At 40.0% G+C, this 16,664-nt stretch overlaps 1 protein-coding gene and 1 long non-coding RNA gene across 6 annotated transcripts in view; one reads left to right on the forward strand and one right to left on the reverse strand.

The window, feature by feature from the left end:
* The window catches only part of RTTN (rotatin), a 206,373-nt gene extending 202,556 nt beyond the window's left edge, over positions 1 to 3,817 (reverse strand). For 3 of the 4 annotated variants that reach the window (XM_049899910.1, XM_049899909.1, XM_049899908.1), the window contains exons 1-2: positions 3,672 to 3,817; positions 3,145 to 3,332 (exon numbers count right to left, since the gene is read on the reverse strand). In XM_049899910.1, coding sequence (XP_049755867.1) covers positions 3,145 to 3,332; positions 3,672 to 3,702 — 219 coding nt within the window. In that variant the 5' untranslated portion in view covers positions 3,703 to 3,817. The remainder of the gene's footprint in view (positions 1 to 3,144; positions 3,333 to 3,671) is intronic. The other variant, XM_049899911.1, reaches the window with a different exon arrangement.
* A 245-nt stretch (positions 3,818 to 4,062) lies between these two features.
* Positions 4,063 to 6,137, forward strand: LOC126085418 (uncharacterized). Of its 2 annotated transcripts, none has more exons than XR_007519271.1 (3): positions 4,063 to 4,302; positions 4,853 to 5,810; positions 5,958 to 6,137. It is a non-coding gene; the product is annotated as an uncharacterized LOC126085418 (long non-coding RNA). The 2 variants fall into 2 exon arrangements; XR_007519270.1 differs by having other exon boundaries at positions 4,063 to 4,277.
* The last annotated feature ends 10,527 nt before the right edge of the window (positions 6,138 to 16,664 follow it).

Below are 16,664 nucleotides of genomic sequence, written 5' to 3' on the forward strand. Positions count from 1 at the left end.
AGAGCAGAACTGCCCCACAAGGTGCCCTAGGCTGTAACCTTTATAGGAGCAGACTGCCAGGTCTTTTCTCTCTCAGAGCCACCGGGTGGATTTGAACCACTGACCTTTTGGTTAGCAGCAGAGCTCTTAACAATTGCGCCACCAGGGCCCCAAACTTTGTCTTACTACAATGAAATAATTTTTGGCAGACCAGATGTTTCACTTTAAAAAAATAAATCAATCTTGTACTGGTATGCCCCAAGTAAAGAACTTCCATGAATATAAGAACACAGGTTTACAAACGCATACATAAAACACTTGATAACATTCGTGAGAGTTAAGCCCAGTCACCAAACACTGCAAATGCACCCTGTTCATTCCCACTCTTGTAATTATTAAATGAGTTACTCTTCTCCCACTTCCAACCAGCCCCTCCGCAGAACACACTTCTGGTATCTCAACTGCCCAGCTTCCCCTGAAAGAGATCTTATTTTTTTAATTGCAAGAGACAAAAGAAAATAGTGCATGGTGTGGGTTCTCTAAACCAACAATAACACAAACACAACTAAGAACAAGTTAGGAAACAGGTAACCTTGCCCTTACTATCCAGTTTAAGGACTCGTACCTGTTTAAGTGGATGTATGTCATCGACTTTCCAATGTTTCTTGTCAAAATCAAAGACAGTTTGATTACCATTTTTACAAACGGAAAACCTCATTCAAAAATCTGAGTTTCATAAACACTACATACATTTATAGGTTTTCAAAAACTTGAATTGACAAGGGTATGGATAAATGGCCCACTAATGTTGAAAGAGGAGCCCTGGTGGCCCAATGGTTAAGCATTCACTGCTAACCTAAAGGCTGGTGATTCAAAACCACCCAGCAGCTCCTCAGGAGAAAAGACCTGGTGATCTGCTCCTGTGAAGATCACAGCCCAGGAAACCGTTTAAGGCAGCTCTACTCTGTCACTTGGAATTGCTGAGTCAGAATCCTCTGGGAGGCACCTATCAACAATGTTGAAAGTGTGACTGATACAATCGTTCTGATATTCAATCTGGTAATATGTATCAAGAGTCTGAAAAAAGTTCTTTACTTCTGACTCATTAATTCCACTTCCGGAAGTCAATCATAGGGAAAAAATAAAACGTGAACAAAATATTGGTATGCTAGCATAATTTAAAATAGCAGAAAGTAAGAAATAGTTAAGTGCTTAGCAATGGAGATTAGAAAACCATATCTTTGTAATATAAAATATACAGTCATTAAAAATCATGACCTTCAGTAAAGGATGTAGGGAAAGAATCATGGTATACTGAGTCTTAAACAAAGCTGTAAATAGAATACAATTCCATTTTAAAGTTTGTTAGGATCTATTCCAAAACATCAAAAGTGGTTAAGCTCTCAGGGATGGCATCATGGGTGACTATTGCAGTTTTAAAACTTCTCTTACTACATAGTTGTCTTAGTTATCTAGTGCTTCTATAAAAGAAAATGCCACAAGTTGATGGCTTTAATAATCAGAAATTTATTTTCTCACAGTTTAGGACGCTAGAAGTCCAAATTCAGGTTGCCACCTGTCAGAGAAGACTTTCTGTCTCTGCTATGGAGGAAGGTCCTTGTCTCTTCTGAGCTTCTGCTCCTAGGCAATCTTTGTGTGGCTTGGCATCCCTCTTCCCCCATCTCTACTTCTCTCACTTGCTTGTTCAATCTCTTTTATAACTCAAAATGATTGACTCAAGACACACCCTACACTAATCCTGTTCTCATTAACATAACAAAGACAGCTCATTCCCAGAAAGGATTATAACCACAGTCATAGAGGTTAGGATTTGCAACACTATTTTGGGGACACAGTTCAATCAATAACAATAGTCTACACTGAACATGCCTTGTTTTTATCATTTGGAAAGTGAACAGCAAGTGTCTTATTTTTAATGATATGAATACCAATTGGTTATTCTTGCTCTGAAAATTTTAATAAAGCTCTATGTCTCAAAATGTAGCTTAACCACCTGTTTTAGAAAAATAATTAACAGGTACCTGTTTAATCTCATCTGTTTATAAACAAATATAAAAGTTAAAGATAAAAAATACCATCACTGTACATTTATTGTTATTGTCATATTTATTACTTTTCCCTTCAGTGGAAATCTCACCACTTCAGTAGAATTCAGTTCTGCCCCGTCACCAACTGGTTAACACAAATGGTAAAGCTTCTAATTCTAAAAGATATACAGATCAATTTCACTTGCTCCCCAGACATTTTATCAATTAACTCAGTGGAGACGTTTGCCATATTGTTTGTTTCTAATTTCACTGCCTAATGAGAAAATGCTAAAGACAGATACGATTAGCCTTCTACCCTAAAGTCAATAACTCTGCCACTGACATGGTTAGAAACTATAAACTCAACTGTGTTTTACTCTATACTCTCAGCCCCATGAGCACAAAAACATATACTGTTAGTCTAAAGAATGCCAAAGTAACAATAAGAATTCCTGATAATTGTATAGTAACTTACAGTTTTCAAAGCTTAAACTTGCACTTTCACATTTGACCCTGACAACTAACTACTCTTAAGGTGGGCAGAGGAACATAAACCTGAAAAACAGATGAGACAAGTAATTAACCATACTTGTGCTATTTACTAATCCTGGTCTGTAACAGGAAAGCTGGTGGCGTAGTGGTTAAGTGCTACGGCTGCTAACCAAAGGGTCAGCAGTTCGAAACCGCCAGGCGCTCCTTGGAAACTCTATGGGGCAGTACTACTCTGTCCTATAGAGTCGCTATGAGTGGGAATCGACTCGAGGGCACTGGGTTTGGTTTGGTTTTTGGTTTGATCTATAACATTATTCACGAATGTGTCCTCTTTCATACAAAACACATGTAAATCTTAGAACATAAAGAAAAACAGTGACAAATACTGACCTCGAAAGATGATCCCAAAAATCAGAAATAAAGACACTACCTCTGAACAACGGAGGCAACGTGAGATTCAACATCACAAGACAGGCACGACCTAACCAGCTAAATTAAAATGCAACATCTCTGGTTGTTTTTAGAATGAAAAACGCTCCCAATTATCTAACTCTCAACAAGTAGTATATTGAAATGATTAAGAAACACTCACTTGTCTTATTATTTTATTTCAAAATGACCCTACCTTAACTAAACTGTTCAGCAAGTTTAAAACCTCTTCTTTCATCGGAACAGACGGGAAGTTGAACCATTCCAGCAAATGGAGAAAAAGCAGCCTCTCCTGAATGAGATCAGCGTAGCAGATTAAGTTGTGCTCAACCTTGCAGAGAATACTCCTCAGGGCGCGTTCCCTGATCTCGGCCAGCTGATGACCTGCCAAGGGACAGCACAGAGCTATTTTACATTCCGGCTCCAAAGACACTCCTTCCCAGAACTGACCCTAACGTTTCGTTATTCGCGCTGGGGGCCGCGTGCAGGAGGAACTAAAGAAGCCCATTCTCCGAGAGGCAGGCCGAGTGCGTTCAGGACGCCACCGCGGAGTTCACACCAAGTGCAAGCCGGATGCCGGGGGCTGCCCTGGCAAAGCCGGGTCAAGTGCGCGAGGCGTCGCGGGGTGGCCTGCCAGGGGACACACGATACGGCCATTCTCAGCAAGCGCTCACAACCGGAGGGAGCCTCGGCGAGGGGCGACACGGGTTCTCAGAACGTTACCGAGTTTCCTAATGAGTCCGGTCAGGACCATCGCATCCAACTCAGTCAGTCGCCGCCGGAGAATTAAACCGCCGCGCCTGGCGTCCGGCCACAAGAAATGTCCCCCCGGAAACCCGGCCGGCCGAACAATGGGTTCCGATAGGTCAGAGGGAAACATAAAAAGAATGAGTGGCATTCCGTGAGCTGTTCTCGGCCCCCCTGCGCCAGAGAAGCTTACAGTCGCTATATTTACTACTTTGGAGTTCCTAGACACGCCGCAAGAATCGGAAACGATGAGGCAGCCGAACGCGCTTTAGCCACTGTGCACGACGGGAGTTGTAGTTCCCCCGGCCCCCGTACTCCCGGCCCCAAGTTCCGGCCTACCCTTGCGTGCACCAGCCGAAGGATCCGGCTTTCCAGCGCGGGCTACGGCGCGGGCTGCAGAGGCGGCAGACTGCCCGCGGACGCGCGCCTGCGCTTCTAAAAAATGCCAAGCTCACTGCCATCCGTTCGATTATGACTCTCAGGACCCTGTAGGGCAGAGTAGAACTGCCTCATAGGGTTCCCAAGGTTGTAAGTCTTTATGGATGCAAACTGCCGCAACTGTCGCCCACGGAGCGGAGGCTGGTGGGTTCGAACAGCTGAACTTCTGGTTAGCAGCCAAACGCTTTAACCACTGCACCACCGGGGCTCCTGGGGCTCATTTAGGGCACTGCAAAACTGAATGCTGGCTCCTGGCGCTTGGCTGTAGAACGGAGATTTGTGTTCTGTTTTGTGAGGACTTCTCTTTCCCCCCACCTACCCCCCATTGCTAAATGACTTATGATCTTTAACTGTGAAATGTACCTGCAAAGGTAAACAGTGTCCTTAGATATGGGCACAGGTATAAACTGTCAAAATCGAGCAACAAAAGGACAGCTAAAAGAGAGGGAAATAATAGAAAAGAAAAATGGGGGCCGTAGAAACAACAACAAAATGGAGGCGAGGTTAATTAGTATTTGAATGGGGTAAATTACTATTTAAACAGAGTGAATAGTATTTAAAGGGAGGGCGAGTTAGTATTTGAGTGCCACCAGTTGATTTTTGCACCAGGCAAAGTGACCCACTTGAGCAAACAGAAAAAAAAGTCTAAACAATGGCAAGAACTTAAAAGCTTGCAGGTGGCCAGCTGAGATACAATTATTGGTCTCTTACTCTTTCAGAACAAAAGAAAAAAGGAAACCAAAGACTCAGAAAAAACTACCCTACGGGACTAATAGTCTATACAAGCCACCACCTCATCTACCCTGAGACCAGAAGAACTAGATGATTCCCCGCTACCACTACGGAAGGTTCTGATCAGGACTACAGTAGATGGATCCCGCTAGAACAGGAGAAGAATGTGGAACAGAACCCAGATTCTTAAAACATCCAGAATTACTGGGCCAGTTGAAACTAGAGGACTCCCTGAGACTATCACCCTGATACCCTTTAAACAGACCAAAATTATGCCTTGAGGTCACCCTTTTAAATAACAGATTGGCTCATAAAATAAAGACTATTGCCCATGAATAATAAGCTCCTTTAAAAAATCATCTGTAGAAGACCAAACGGTCAAAAATTACTTTAAAGCAAAGATGAGAAGGTAAGGGGGCAGGGAAACCAGAGTATTGGAAATGGTACAACCAAAACTGAATGAGAATGATGGTAAATTGTGAAAAATGTAACCAATATCACTGAATAATTTGTGTAGAAATTGTTAAATGGGAACTGAATTTGCTGTGTAAATTTTCACCTTAAACATAATAAAATACTGTTTTTAAAAAATGGTAAGAGCAACAACATAATTAAATTTTTTTAATCATTTGTATTTAAAGAGCATCTACTGATCTTTTCAGTATCCTTGGAAAAATAATACCAAGGCAGTTATTCTCATTCCCATTTTGCAAAAGAGGGAACTTAAAGAAGTACCTCGTCCAAGTACACATGAATCTGTGAGGAGCAGATTGAGGACCTGACCTTAGGTTACTTTGTCAAGTTCTTAGGACCTTGCTTCCTCTTTGTGATGCAGCTGAAAGACAGAGTGACAACAATTGAGCTGGATCTTGAGGGATAAGTAGGAGTTTGCCAGGCAAAAAAAGAGGGAGGGAATTGCTGCCCAAGAAAACAATGCATGCAAAGGTAAGGATTCACAGAAAGTAAGAAATTTAATGTAGCCATATTCATATTACCTCGGGAGGAAGAGAGGGAGGAGAAAGGGACTGCTAGCTGCTGGTTATTCTCCATTAGTCCCTTCAATAGTCCTCCACGATCTGCCATCCTTTCCAGAAGCTGACCTGAACAGATTAAAAGGCCGCACCACCCAGGCCCCCTGGCCCCAGGCTTCCAGTTAGCTGTGACCAACCGGAGACATCCGCGGAATTTGAAGAATGGATTTGAAGAATACACGTGACCGTTCAGAGGAATAATGGAAACAACTTGCAAATGGTATTTCTAAGACACTTTTAGATGATGAAGAGACTAGAGATGCTTCAGAGGTGGTAATCAGGGTAACAAATTAAAATGAGCACGTTGCAAGCAAAATGGGCAAGGCAGTGGTGTGAAAAAATGAAGTGGTCTTATTTATTTTGCTTTTCTAAATTTGGTTGTTATGGTTGAGCATGTATTCTTTTTCTAATCAGACAAAAATCTTTAAGGCTGGCATTTGACATTCAAACCAATTATCTGTCATTTCTCTATCAGACTAGGTAATGCTTTGGCAATTTTCCCCCAAAGAATCAACCTTCAATTTATTAATTCCACTGTTTAAAACACCACACACACGCAGATATTCTGATACACTAACTAGTTTTATTTGTCATCAATGATTCTCATTTCTTCCTTAGATTTGTTTTACTGTTCCTTTCCTAGCTTGAGATAAAAGCTTTTTGCTTTACTTGCATTCTTTCTAATTTGGTAATAGAGAGCTTTAACTTCATGAATTTGCATCTCAGAAACATCTTAGTCATATATCGTGGATTTAGATTTATATGTTCTAAGTATTTTAGTTCTCAACCACTCTGAAACTGTTATTTCTGATACTTCCTGTTTCACCCAAGACCCACTGGAGGGGTGGTTTTTAATCGCCAAGTCTTTCTTGGTATACGTTAGTTATTAATTTCTACTTTTGTTACATCATTGTCAGCTGCTGAGACATTTTGTAATGTTGAATTTTAAGGTCAAATACTGTAAGTGATGCCTGGAGACTTGAAAAGAAATAGGTGATAGATGTCTGTGTGGACACACGTATGGAGAACTGTGTGTGTGTGGGTATGTGTGTCTTCATCAGTTTCTCTTTGTATTTCCAATAGTTTCTGCTGTATTTATTTAAATATTACTTTATGCTAAAAACCTATGTTGAATTTTCCACGATGGCAAATCGTAGTCATTCAGCTGTCGATACAAATACGGCACAAAGGGGTGAGGGTAAAGGGTAAAGCATGTGGAGGCTTGCTTACCATCCTAAGCCTGGCAGCGTTGTGGGGAACAACGCGTGGACTTGTAGATCAGGTCAAATTTGAGTAATTATTGCACTCCATTTACAATTATGAATCATTCTTCAGCCTCTCCGTCATTACTGGCAGCCCTTGCCTCAGTCTGCTATATCAGATCACTCAGATAAAGATATTTACACTCAAAGTCGCAGGAAATGTTCAGTTACTCTCCTGGAACTCATATTACCATCTGTGGTGATTTATTCTAGGAGAAAAAGAAGTGCTTTATTTCCAATCTGAAAATACATGCATTTTTGGTCTTCCTCACTCTTTGGACACAGTTTTAGTATTTGGAGATATGTAGAGTGATCCAGGGACAGAGTACCCAGTAGGCAAGGTATGCACAGGCTTACTTGTGCTTACTTACTAATCTGTAGTGCACAATTTCACCTGTTTTTCACCACATGTGAAACTGTGTACTACGGATTAGTAAGTAAACACAAATGAGCCCATGCATACCTTGATTGCTGGTTAGTCTGCCCCTGGGGGCGATCATACCCATTTCATACCCTTTCTTTGTGTTAATATTTGACTAACTCAAAATATCTGGCACTTTTTTTTAGTCATAGAAGCTAGATGAAGTATTACATAGTGCATAAGCTTTGGCGTAACACAGACGTAGATTTAAAACCAGCTTTATGACCTTCTTTGTAACAGTCATTGCATAATTTTGGACAAGCGAATAACTATCTTGGTTGCAAATGACAAAATTCTAACTCAAACAAGTAAGAAAAAATGGGTTATTTATTGCCACTCTAAGGTGCCTAAGAAACCCTGGTGGCATAGTGGTTAAGAGCTACAGCTAACCAAAAAGTCGGCAGTTCAAATCCACCAGGCACTCCTTGGAAACCTTGTGGGGCAGCTCTGCTCTGTCCGATAGGGTCACCATGAGTCCGAAATGACTGTAAGGTTCCTAGGTACTGCAAATGGTTTGCGCTGGGCTATTAACTGAAAGGTTGGCAATTCAAACCCACCTGGTGGTATTCTGAATTAAAGGCCTGGCAATCTGCTTCTGTAAAGATTACAGTCAAGAAAATCCTATAAAGCAGTTCTGCTCTTTAACACATCTTGTTGCCATGAGTCCTTTTTTTGGTGTTTTATTCTTTTTTTTGGTTATTTTACTCTAAAGATGGACCTAGCCTCAGAAAATCAAAAAAAATCAATATTCTTTCTATCTCTGGGCCCTGCATTTCTTTTTTTTTTTTTAAGCTTTTTCTTTTTTTTTAATAAAAAAAAGATAATATTATTAGTATAAGTTACACTGGTAAATTTTAAGTGTAAAAGATAAAATACGGAAGTGCTTAGTACAAAATTTAGCAGGATTTTTGGTTGGCATAGTGCCAATAAGTCTTTCCTAATATAAGTGTGTCTTCTGAATTTCTACATGAATTACTCCATCTTGATTATCTGTGCTACCTCTGACTTATTTCTTAATCATATAAAAGGAGCTTTTTTTTTAAACTATATTTCTATATTTACATTGGTCTATTTTTTTTTTAATTAAGTTGTTTTTGTTACTAGATGCTGTTGAGATGGTTATGACTTTATAGCGACCCAACGTACCACAGAACGAAACACTGCCTGATCCTGCGCCATCCTCACAGTCATTGCTGTGTTTAAGCCCGTTGTTGCAGCCACCGTGTCAATCCATCTTGTTGAGGGTCTTCCTCTTTTCCACTGGCCATCTACTTTACCAAGCACGATGTCCTTCTCTAGGGACTAGTCCCTCCTGATAACATGTCCAAAGTACATAAGATCACGTCTCGCCATCCTTGTTTTTAGGCAGCGCCTTGGCTGTCCTTCTAAGACAAGTTTGTTCGTTCTACCAATCTATGGTACGTTCAGTATTCTTCACCAACACAAGAATTAAAAGGCATCAATTCTTCTTCAGTCTTCGTTATTCAGTGTCCAGCTTTTGCATGCATATGAGGTGATTGAAAACACCATGGCTTCGGTCAGGCGCACAGTTCTCAAAGTGATATCTTTGCTTTTCAACACTTTTTTTTTTTTTTTAATTGTGCTTTAACTGAAATTTACAAATCAGGTCAGTCTCTCATACAAAAACCTATATACACCTTGCTGTATACTCCTGGCTGCACTCCCCCTAATGAGACAGCACATTCCTTCCCTCCACTCTCTCTTTTCATGTCCATTCAGCCAGCTTCTGACGTCCTCTGCCCTTCCATCTCCCCTCCAGACAGGAGATGCCAACATAGTCTCATGTGTCTACTTGATCCAAGAAGCTCACTCTTCACCGGTATCATTTTTTATCCCATAGTCCAGTCCAATCCCTGTCTGAAGAGTTCGCTTTGGGAATGGTTCCTGTCTTGGGCTAACAGAAGGTCTGGGGACCATGACCGCCGGGGTCCTTCTAGTCTCAGTCAGACCATTAAGTCTGGTCTTTTTGTGAGAATTTGGGGTCTGCATGCCATGGCTCTCCTGCTCCCTCAGGAGTTCTCTGTTGTATTCCCTGTCAGGGCAGTCATCGGTTGTATCCGGGCACCATCTAGTTCTTCTGGTCTCAGGCTGATGTAGTCTCTGGTTTATGTGGCCCTTTCTGTCTCTTGGGCTCATAATTACCTTGTGTCTTTGGTGGTCTTCATTTCCTTTGCTCCAGGTGGGTTGAGACCAATTGATGCATCTTAGATAGCCACTTGCTAGCATTTAACACCCCAGACACCACTCTCCAAAGTGGGATGCAGAATGTTTTCTTAATAGGTTTTATTATGCCAATTGACATAGATGTCCCCTGAAACCGTGGGTCCCCAAACCCCTGCCCCAGCCACACTAGCCTTCGCAGCATTCAGTTTATTCAGGAAACTGCTTTTGGTTTAGTCCAGTTGTGCTGACCTCTCCTGTATTCTGTGTTGTCTGTCCCTTCACCTAGAATAGTTCTTATCTATTATCTAGTTAGTGAAAACCCCTCTCCCTCCCTCACTCCCTCACCACTCTCATAACCGTCAAAGAATATTTTCTTCTCTGTTTATACTATTTCTCGAGTTCTTATAATAGTGGTGTGATACAACATTTGTCCTTCTGCAACTAATTTCACTCAGCATAATGCCTTCCAGATTCCTCCATGTTATGAGACGTTTCATGGATTCATCATTGTTCTTTATCGATGCATAGTATTCCATTATGTGAATATACCATAGTTTATTTATTCATCCATTGATGGGCATTGGTTGCTTCCATCTTTTTGCTGTTGTAAACAGTGCTGCACTGAACATGGGTGTGCATATATCTGGTTGTGTAAAGGCTCTTATTTCTCTAGGATGTATTCTAAGGAGTGGGATTGCTGGATCATATGGTACTTCTATTTCTAGTTTTTTAAGGAAGCACCAAATCTATTTCCAAAGTGGTTTTAGCATTTTACATTCCCACCAGCAGCATGTAAGTGTTCCAGTCCCTCCACAACCTCTCCAACATTTATTATTTTGTATCTTTTAGATTAATGCCAGCCTTGTTGAAGTGAGATGGAATCTCTTTGTAGTTTTGATTTCCATTTCCTTAATGGCTTTTTTTTTTTTTTTTAATGGCTAGTGATGGTGAGCATTTCCTCGTGTATCTGTTAGCTACCTGAATGTCTTCTTTAGTGAAGACATATCCTTTGCCCATTTTTTAATTGGGTTGTCTTTTTGTAGCTAAGTTTTTGCAGTATCATGTAGATTTTAGAGATCAGACACTGGAAAAGTCACAGCAAAAAACTTTTCCCCAGTTTGTAGGTAATCTTTTTACTCTTTTGGTGAAGTCTTTGGATAAGCATAGGTGTTTGATTTTTAGAAGCTCCCAGGTATCTAATTTCTCTTCTGCATTGTTAGTAATGTTTCGTATACCATTTATGCCATGTATTAGGGCTCCTAACGTCGCTCCAATTTTTTCTTCCATGATCTTTTAGATTTTATATTTAGGTCTTTGATCCATTTTGAGTTAGTTTTTGTGCATGGTGTGAGGTATGGGTCTTGTTTCATTTTTTTGCAGATGGATGTCTAGTTATGCCAGCACCATTTGTTAAACAGACTATTTTTTTCCACATGTAAATGACTTTGGGCCTTTGTCAAATATCAGTTGCTCGTGTGTGGATGGATTTATGTCTGGATTCTTAATTCTATTCCATTGGTCTATGTATCTGTTGTACCAGTTCCAGGCTGTTTTGACTACTGTGGCAGTATAATAGGTTCTAAAATCAGGCACAGTAAGGCCTGCCACTTTGTTCTTCTTTTTCAGTAATGCTTGGCTTATCCATGGCCTCTTTCCCTTCCATGTGAAGTTGGTGATTTGTTTCTCCATCTCATTAAAAAATGCCTTTGGAATTTGGATCGGAAGTGCATTGTGTCTGTATTTGGCTTTTGGTAGAGTAGACATTTTTACAATGTTGTTTTCCTATCCATGAGCAAGATATGTTTTTCCACTTATGTAGGTCTCCTTTGGTTTCTTGCAGTAGTGTCTTGTAGTTTTCTTTGTATAGATCTTTTACATCTCTGGTAAGATCTATTCCTAAGTATTTTATCTTCTTGGGGGCTACTGAAAATGGTATTGATTTGGTGATTTCCTCTTCAATGTTCTTTTTGTTGGTGTAGAGGAATCCAACTGATTTTTATCCATTTATCTTGTATCCTGATACTCTGGTGAACACTTCTAATAGTTTCAGTAGTTTTCTTGAGGATTCTTTTGGGTTTTCTGTGTATAAGATCATGTCATCTGCAAATAGAGATATTTTTCTTCTTCTTTGCCAATTTGGATGCCCTTTATTTCATTATCTAGCCTAATTGCTCTGGCTAGGACCTCCACTACAATGTTGAACAAGAGTGGTGATAATGGTCATCCTTGTCTGGTTCCCGATCACAACAGGAATGCTTTCAGGCTCTCCATTTAGGATGATATTCGCTGTTGGCTTTGTATAAATGCCCTTTATTACGTTGAGGAATTTTCCTTCTATTCCAATTTTGCTGAGAGTTTTTGTCATGCATGGGTGTTGAACTTTGACAAATGCCTTTTCTGCATCAATTGATAAAATCATGTGTTTCTTGTCTTTTGTTTTATTTATATGATGGATTACATTGTTTTTCTAATGTTGAACCATCCCTGCATATCTGGTATCAATCCCGTTTGGTCATGGTGAATCATTTCTTTGATATGTTGTTGAATTCTATTGGCTAGAATTTTTTGAGAATTTTTGCATGTAAGTTCCTGAGGGATATAGGTCTATAATTTTCTTTTTTTGTGGTGTCTTTACCTGGTTTTGGTATCAGGGATATGTTGGCTTCATAAATGAGTTTGGGAGTATTCTGTCCTTTTCTGTGCTCTGAAATACCTTTAGTAACAATGGTGTTAACTCTTCGCTGAAAGTTTGGTAGCATTCTGCGTTGAAGCCATCCAGGCCAGGGCTTTTTTTTTTATAGGGAGTTTTTTTTACTACCTTTTCAATCTCTTCTTTTGTTATGGATTTCTTTAGTTGTTCTGCGGCTGTTTGTGTTAGTTTAGGTAGATGGTGTTTTTCTAGGATATCATCCATTTCTTCTAGGTTTTCAAATTTGTTAGAGTACAATTTTTCTTAGTAATCTGAAATGATTCTTTTAATTTCAGCTGGGTCTGTTGTAATATCGCTCATCTTATTTCTTATTTGGGTTATTTGCTTCCTCTTCTGTTTTTCTTTTGTCAGTTTAGCCAGTGGTTCATCCATTTTGTTAATTTTTTCAAAGAACCAGCTTTTGGTCTTGTTAACTCTTTCAGTTTTTCTGTTTTCTATTTCATTTAATTCTGGTCTAATTTTTATTATTTGCTTTCTTTTGGTGCCTGAGGGTTTCTTTTGTTGCTCTCTTTCTATTTGTTCAAATTGTAGGGCTAATTCTTTGATTTGGGCCCTTTCTTCTTTTTATCTGTGTGCATTTATTGATATAAATTGACCTCTGAGCACTGCTTTCACTATGTCCCTAAGGTTCTGATAGGAAGTGTTTTCGTTCTCATTGGAGTCTATGAATGTCTTTATTCCATCCTTAATGCCTTCTATAAACCAGTCGTTTTTGAGCAGGGTATTGTTCAGTTTCCAAGTGTTTGATTTTGTTTCCTTGCTTTTTCTGTTATTGCTTTCTACTTTTATGGCCTTATGGTCAGAGAAGATGCTTTGTAATATTTCAATGTTTTGGATTCTCCTAAGGCTTGCTTTATGACCTAATATGTGGTCTATTCTAGAGAATGTTCCATGTACTCTAGAAAAGAAAATATAATTCACTGCCGTTCGGTGGAGTATTCTGTATATGTCTATGAGGTCAAGTTGGTTGATTGTAGCATTTAGATCTTCCATGTCTTTATCGAGCTTCTTTTTGGATGTTCTGTCCTTCTCTGAAAGTCATGTGTTGAAGTCTCCTAGTATAATTGTGGAGCTGTCTATCTCACTTTTCAGTGCTGTTAGAGTTTGTTTTATGTATCTTGCAGGCCTATCATCGGGTGCATAAATATTTAATAGGGTTATATCCTCCTGTATGTTGTCCCTTTAATTGCTGTATAGTGTCCTTCCTTATCCTTTGTGGTGGATTTAACTTTAAAGTCTGTTTTGTCAGAAATTAATATTGCCACCCCTGCTCTTTGTTGATTGGTATTTTTTTCCAACCTTTGAGTTTTAGTTTGTTATATTTTTTCCAACCTTTGAGTTTTAGTTTGTGTCTCTAAGTCTGAGGTGGCAGCATATAGGCGGATCATGTTTTTTTTAATCCATTCTGCCACTCTCTGTCTCTTTATTGGTCCATTTAGTCCATTTATATTCGACGTAAGTATGGATAGGTATGAGTTTAATGCTGTCATTGTGATGTCTTTTTTTGTCTGTTGTTGACAGTTTCTTTTTCCCACTTAATTTTTTGTGCTGAGTAGTTAATCTTTATATATTGTCTTTTCCTCTTATTCATTTTGTTGATTTTCTTTCTGCTGAGTCTCTATTTTTGTCTCGTATTTTATCTTGATGAGTAGGATTGTTAGTCCCCTTTCTGGTTACCTTAATATTTTCCCAAGTTTAAACCTAACTTTTATTTCTTTATATCACCTTGTTTTCCTCTCCATGTGAAAGATTTATGACTACATTTCTTAGTCCCTTTTTATTGTTTTAATGTTGTCTTCTTTTACATAATAACATCGCTGTTTCCCTGTTTTGAGTGTTTTTTTATCTTGATTTATTTTTGTGATTTCCCTGTCTGGGTTGACATCTGATTGCTCTGTCCAGTGTTCTAGTCTTGGGTCGATACCTGATATTATTGATTTTCTAACCAAAGAACTCCCTTTAGTATTTCTTGCAGTTTCGGTTTCGTTTTTACAAATTCCCTAAACTTCTGTTTATCTGGAAATGTCCTAATTTCACCTTCATATTTGAGAGACAGTTTTGCTGGTTATATAATTCTTGGCTGGCAATTTTTTTTTCCTTCAATGCTTTATATAAGTCATCCCACTGCCTTCTTGCCTGTGTGGTTTCTGCCAAGTAGCCTGACCTTATTCCTATTGACCCTCCTTTGTAGGTAATGTTTTGTTTATCCCTAGCTGCTCTTCAAATCTCTCTTTATCTTTGGTTTTGGCTAGTTTGATTAGAATATGTCTTCATGACTTTCTTTTAACATCTACCTCATGTGGAGTTCGATAAGCATCTTGGATAGATATCTTCTCATCTTTCATGATACCAGGGAAGTTTTCTGCCAACATGTCTTCAACAATTCTCTCTATATTTTCTGTTCTCTCTCCCTGTCCTGGTAGTCCAATCACTCCTAGGTTATTTCTCTTGATAGAGTCCCACATGATTCTTAAGGTTTCTTCATTTTTTGAAATTCTTTTATCTGATTTTTCTTCAAATATATTGGTTCCAAGTGCTTTATCTTCAATCTCACCAATTCTGCCTTCCACTTGCTCAATTCTGCTCCTCTGACTTTCTATTCGGTTGTCTAATTCTGTAATTTTTTTATTGTTAATCTTCTGAATTTCTCCTTGCTGTCTCTGTATGTTTTCTTGCAGCTTATTAAATTTTTCATTATGTTCTTAAATAACCTTTTTAATGTCTTCCACAGCTTTACCTGTGTGTTCCTTGGCTTGTTCTTCATATTTCCTGATCTCCTCCCTAATCTCGTTCCTGATGTCTTGAAGAGTTCTGTGTATTTATCTTTTGTATCCTGCATCCGGTAATTCCAGGAATCCACCTTCATCCAGGAGATCCCTTGATTCTTTGTTTCAAGACCTTGTTGAAGTAATCATGGCCTGCTTGTTTATATCATTTCATATTGACTGTTGTCTCAGAGCCATCTACAAGTTATTGTATTAATTTATTTTATGTTTTCTTGCTATATCCTAGCTTGCTTTGTTTTGTTTTGATATGCCCACGTGGGTTGCTTGAGTGAGCTAGCTTGATTATTTTTGCCTTTGAAGCTCTGATGTCCTGTCACCAGATGGCTAGAGCTGTTATCAGGTATATCAGCCTAGAAGTCCATTCACTTTTATTGTGTAGATTTAGCTCAGGTGTCCAGATAGCTGGTCATCAAGTGTGTGATACAGGCTCTGTCCTATGGTCTTAGAGGGGCAGGGGTGACTGGTGTACATACCAGAATCTGGTTGCAGCAGGGGTCACACTCTGAACAAGGCAGGGGGCTGACAACCATCCCCTGAGTGTCTGTGAGGAAAGCATGTCCCTGTTCCCTAGAGCATACAGGTGGGTGGGTTCTGGAGCCTGACCATGGGCACCCAATGCTTTTGGTTGTAAGGAATGGGAGGTACCAGTTTTCCTTGAACCCCTGTCACAGGTGGCTGGGTGACCTGAGTGGAGCCACCAGTCCTTGAGCCCCTGATTTGGGTAGGTGAGGACCCTGTTTAATAGGCAAAACGGTGTCAAAGATCAAACACCCACCTCTCCACCCCACAGCTGAAACAGTTGCAGTCTGCCAACAAGGGCCTATTCTCCTGAAACAGGGCCACACAGGTCCATGCAGTGGGGAAAGGTATTCAAAGTCCACAGTCCATTTATGCCTGGATGGGAGCCACTTCAGTCCTGAGTTCCCCAGGTTAGTGGAGATAGCAAATTATCTTTTCCCCCAATTGTGAATTTATTCCTTCTCCAAGGCTGGAAGAATGGCTCAGGATGCTCAGCAGAGTTTATCTCAAACCCGGAGAAATCAACAGCCACAGAAGCCAGCTTGCAGACGGGGGGTGTGGTAGGATATACGCAAGTACTTAGCTTTTGCTGAAAGTGCCATTCTTTTCTGGTTCCAGAGGTGTGAATGGGATGTGCAGCTGGGTGTTTCTCCCTGAGGAAGCTGGCCAGATGCTACCACCAGCCCGCCACAGTCGCTCCCGGAAATGGTGCCTAAGGGATCCTGGCGATTCAGGTCCGGCAACTCCTCTACATTTCTGAACCGTCTCTCCCTCCCCGTGCCACTCAGACCATTTTCTAACTTTGCCTTTCATATTCAGGGCTCCTAGCTTGTCGTGAACATAATTGTTTCACTTGTTTTTTAGGGTCTTTTTTGTAAGAGGGATC

Source organism: Elephas maximus, chromosome 11 (genome assembly GCF_024166365.1).
Source record: "Elephas maximus indicus isolate mEleMax1 chromosome 11, mEleMax1 primary haplotype, whole genome shotgun sequence".
In the NCBI taxonomy this organism is placed as follows: domain Eukaryota; kingdom Metazoa; phylum Chordata; class Mammalia; order Proboscidea; family Elephantidae; genus Elephas; species Elephas maximus.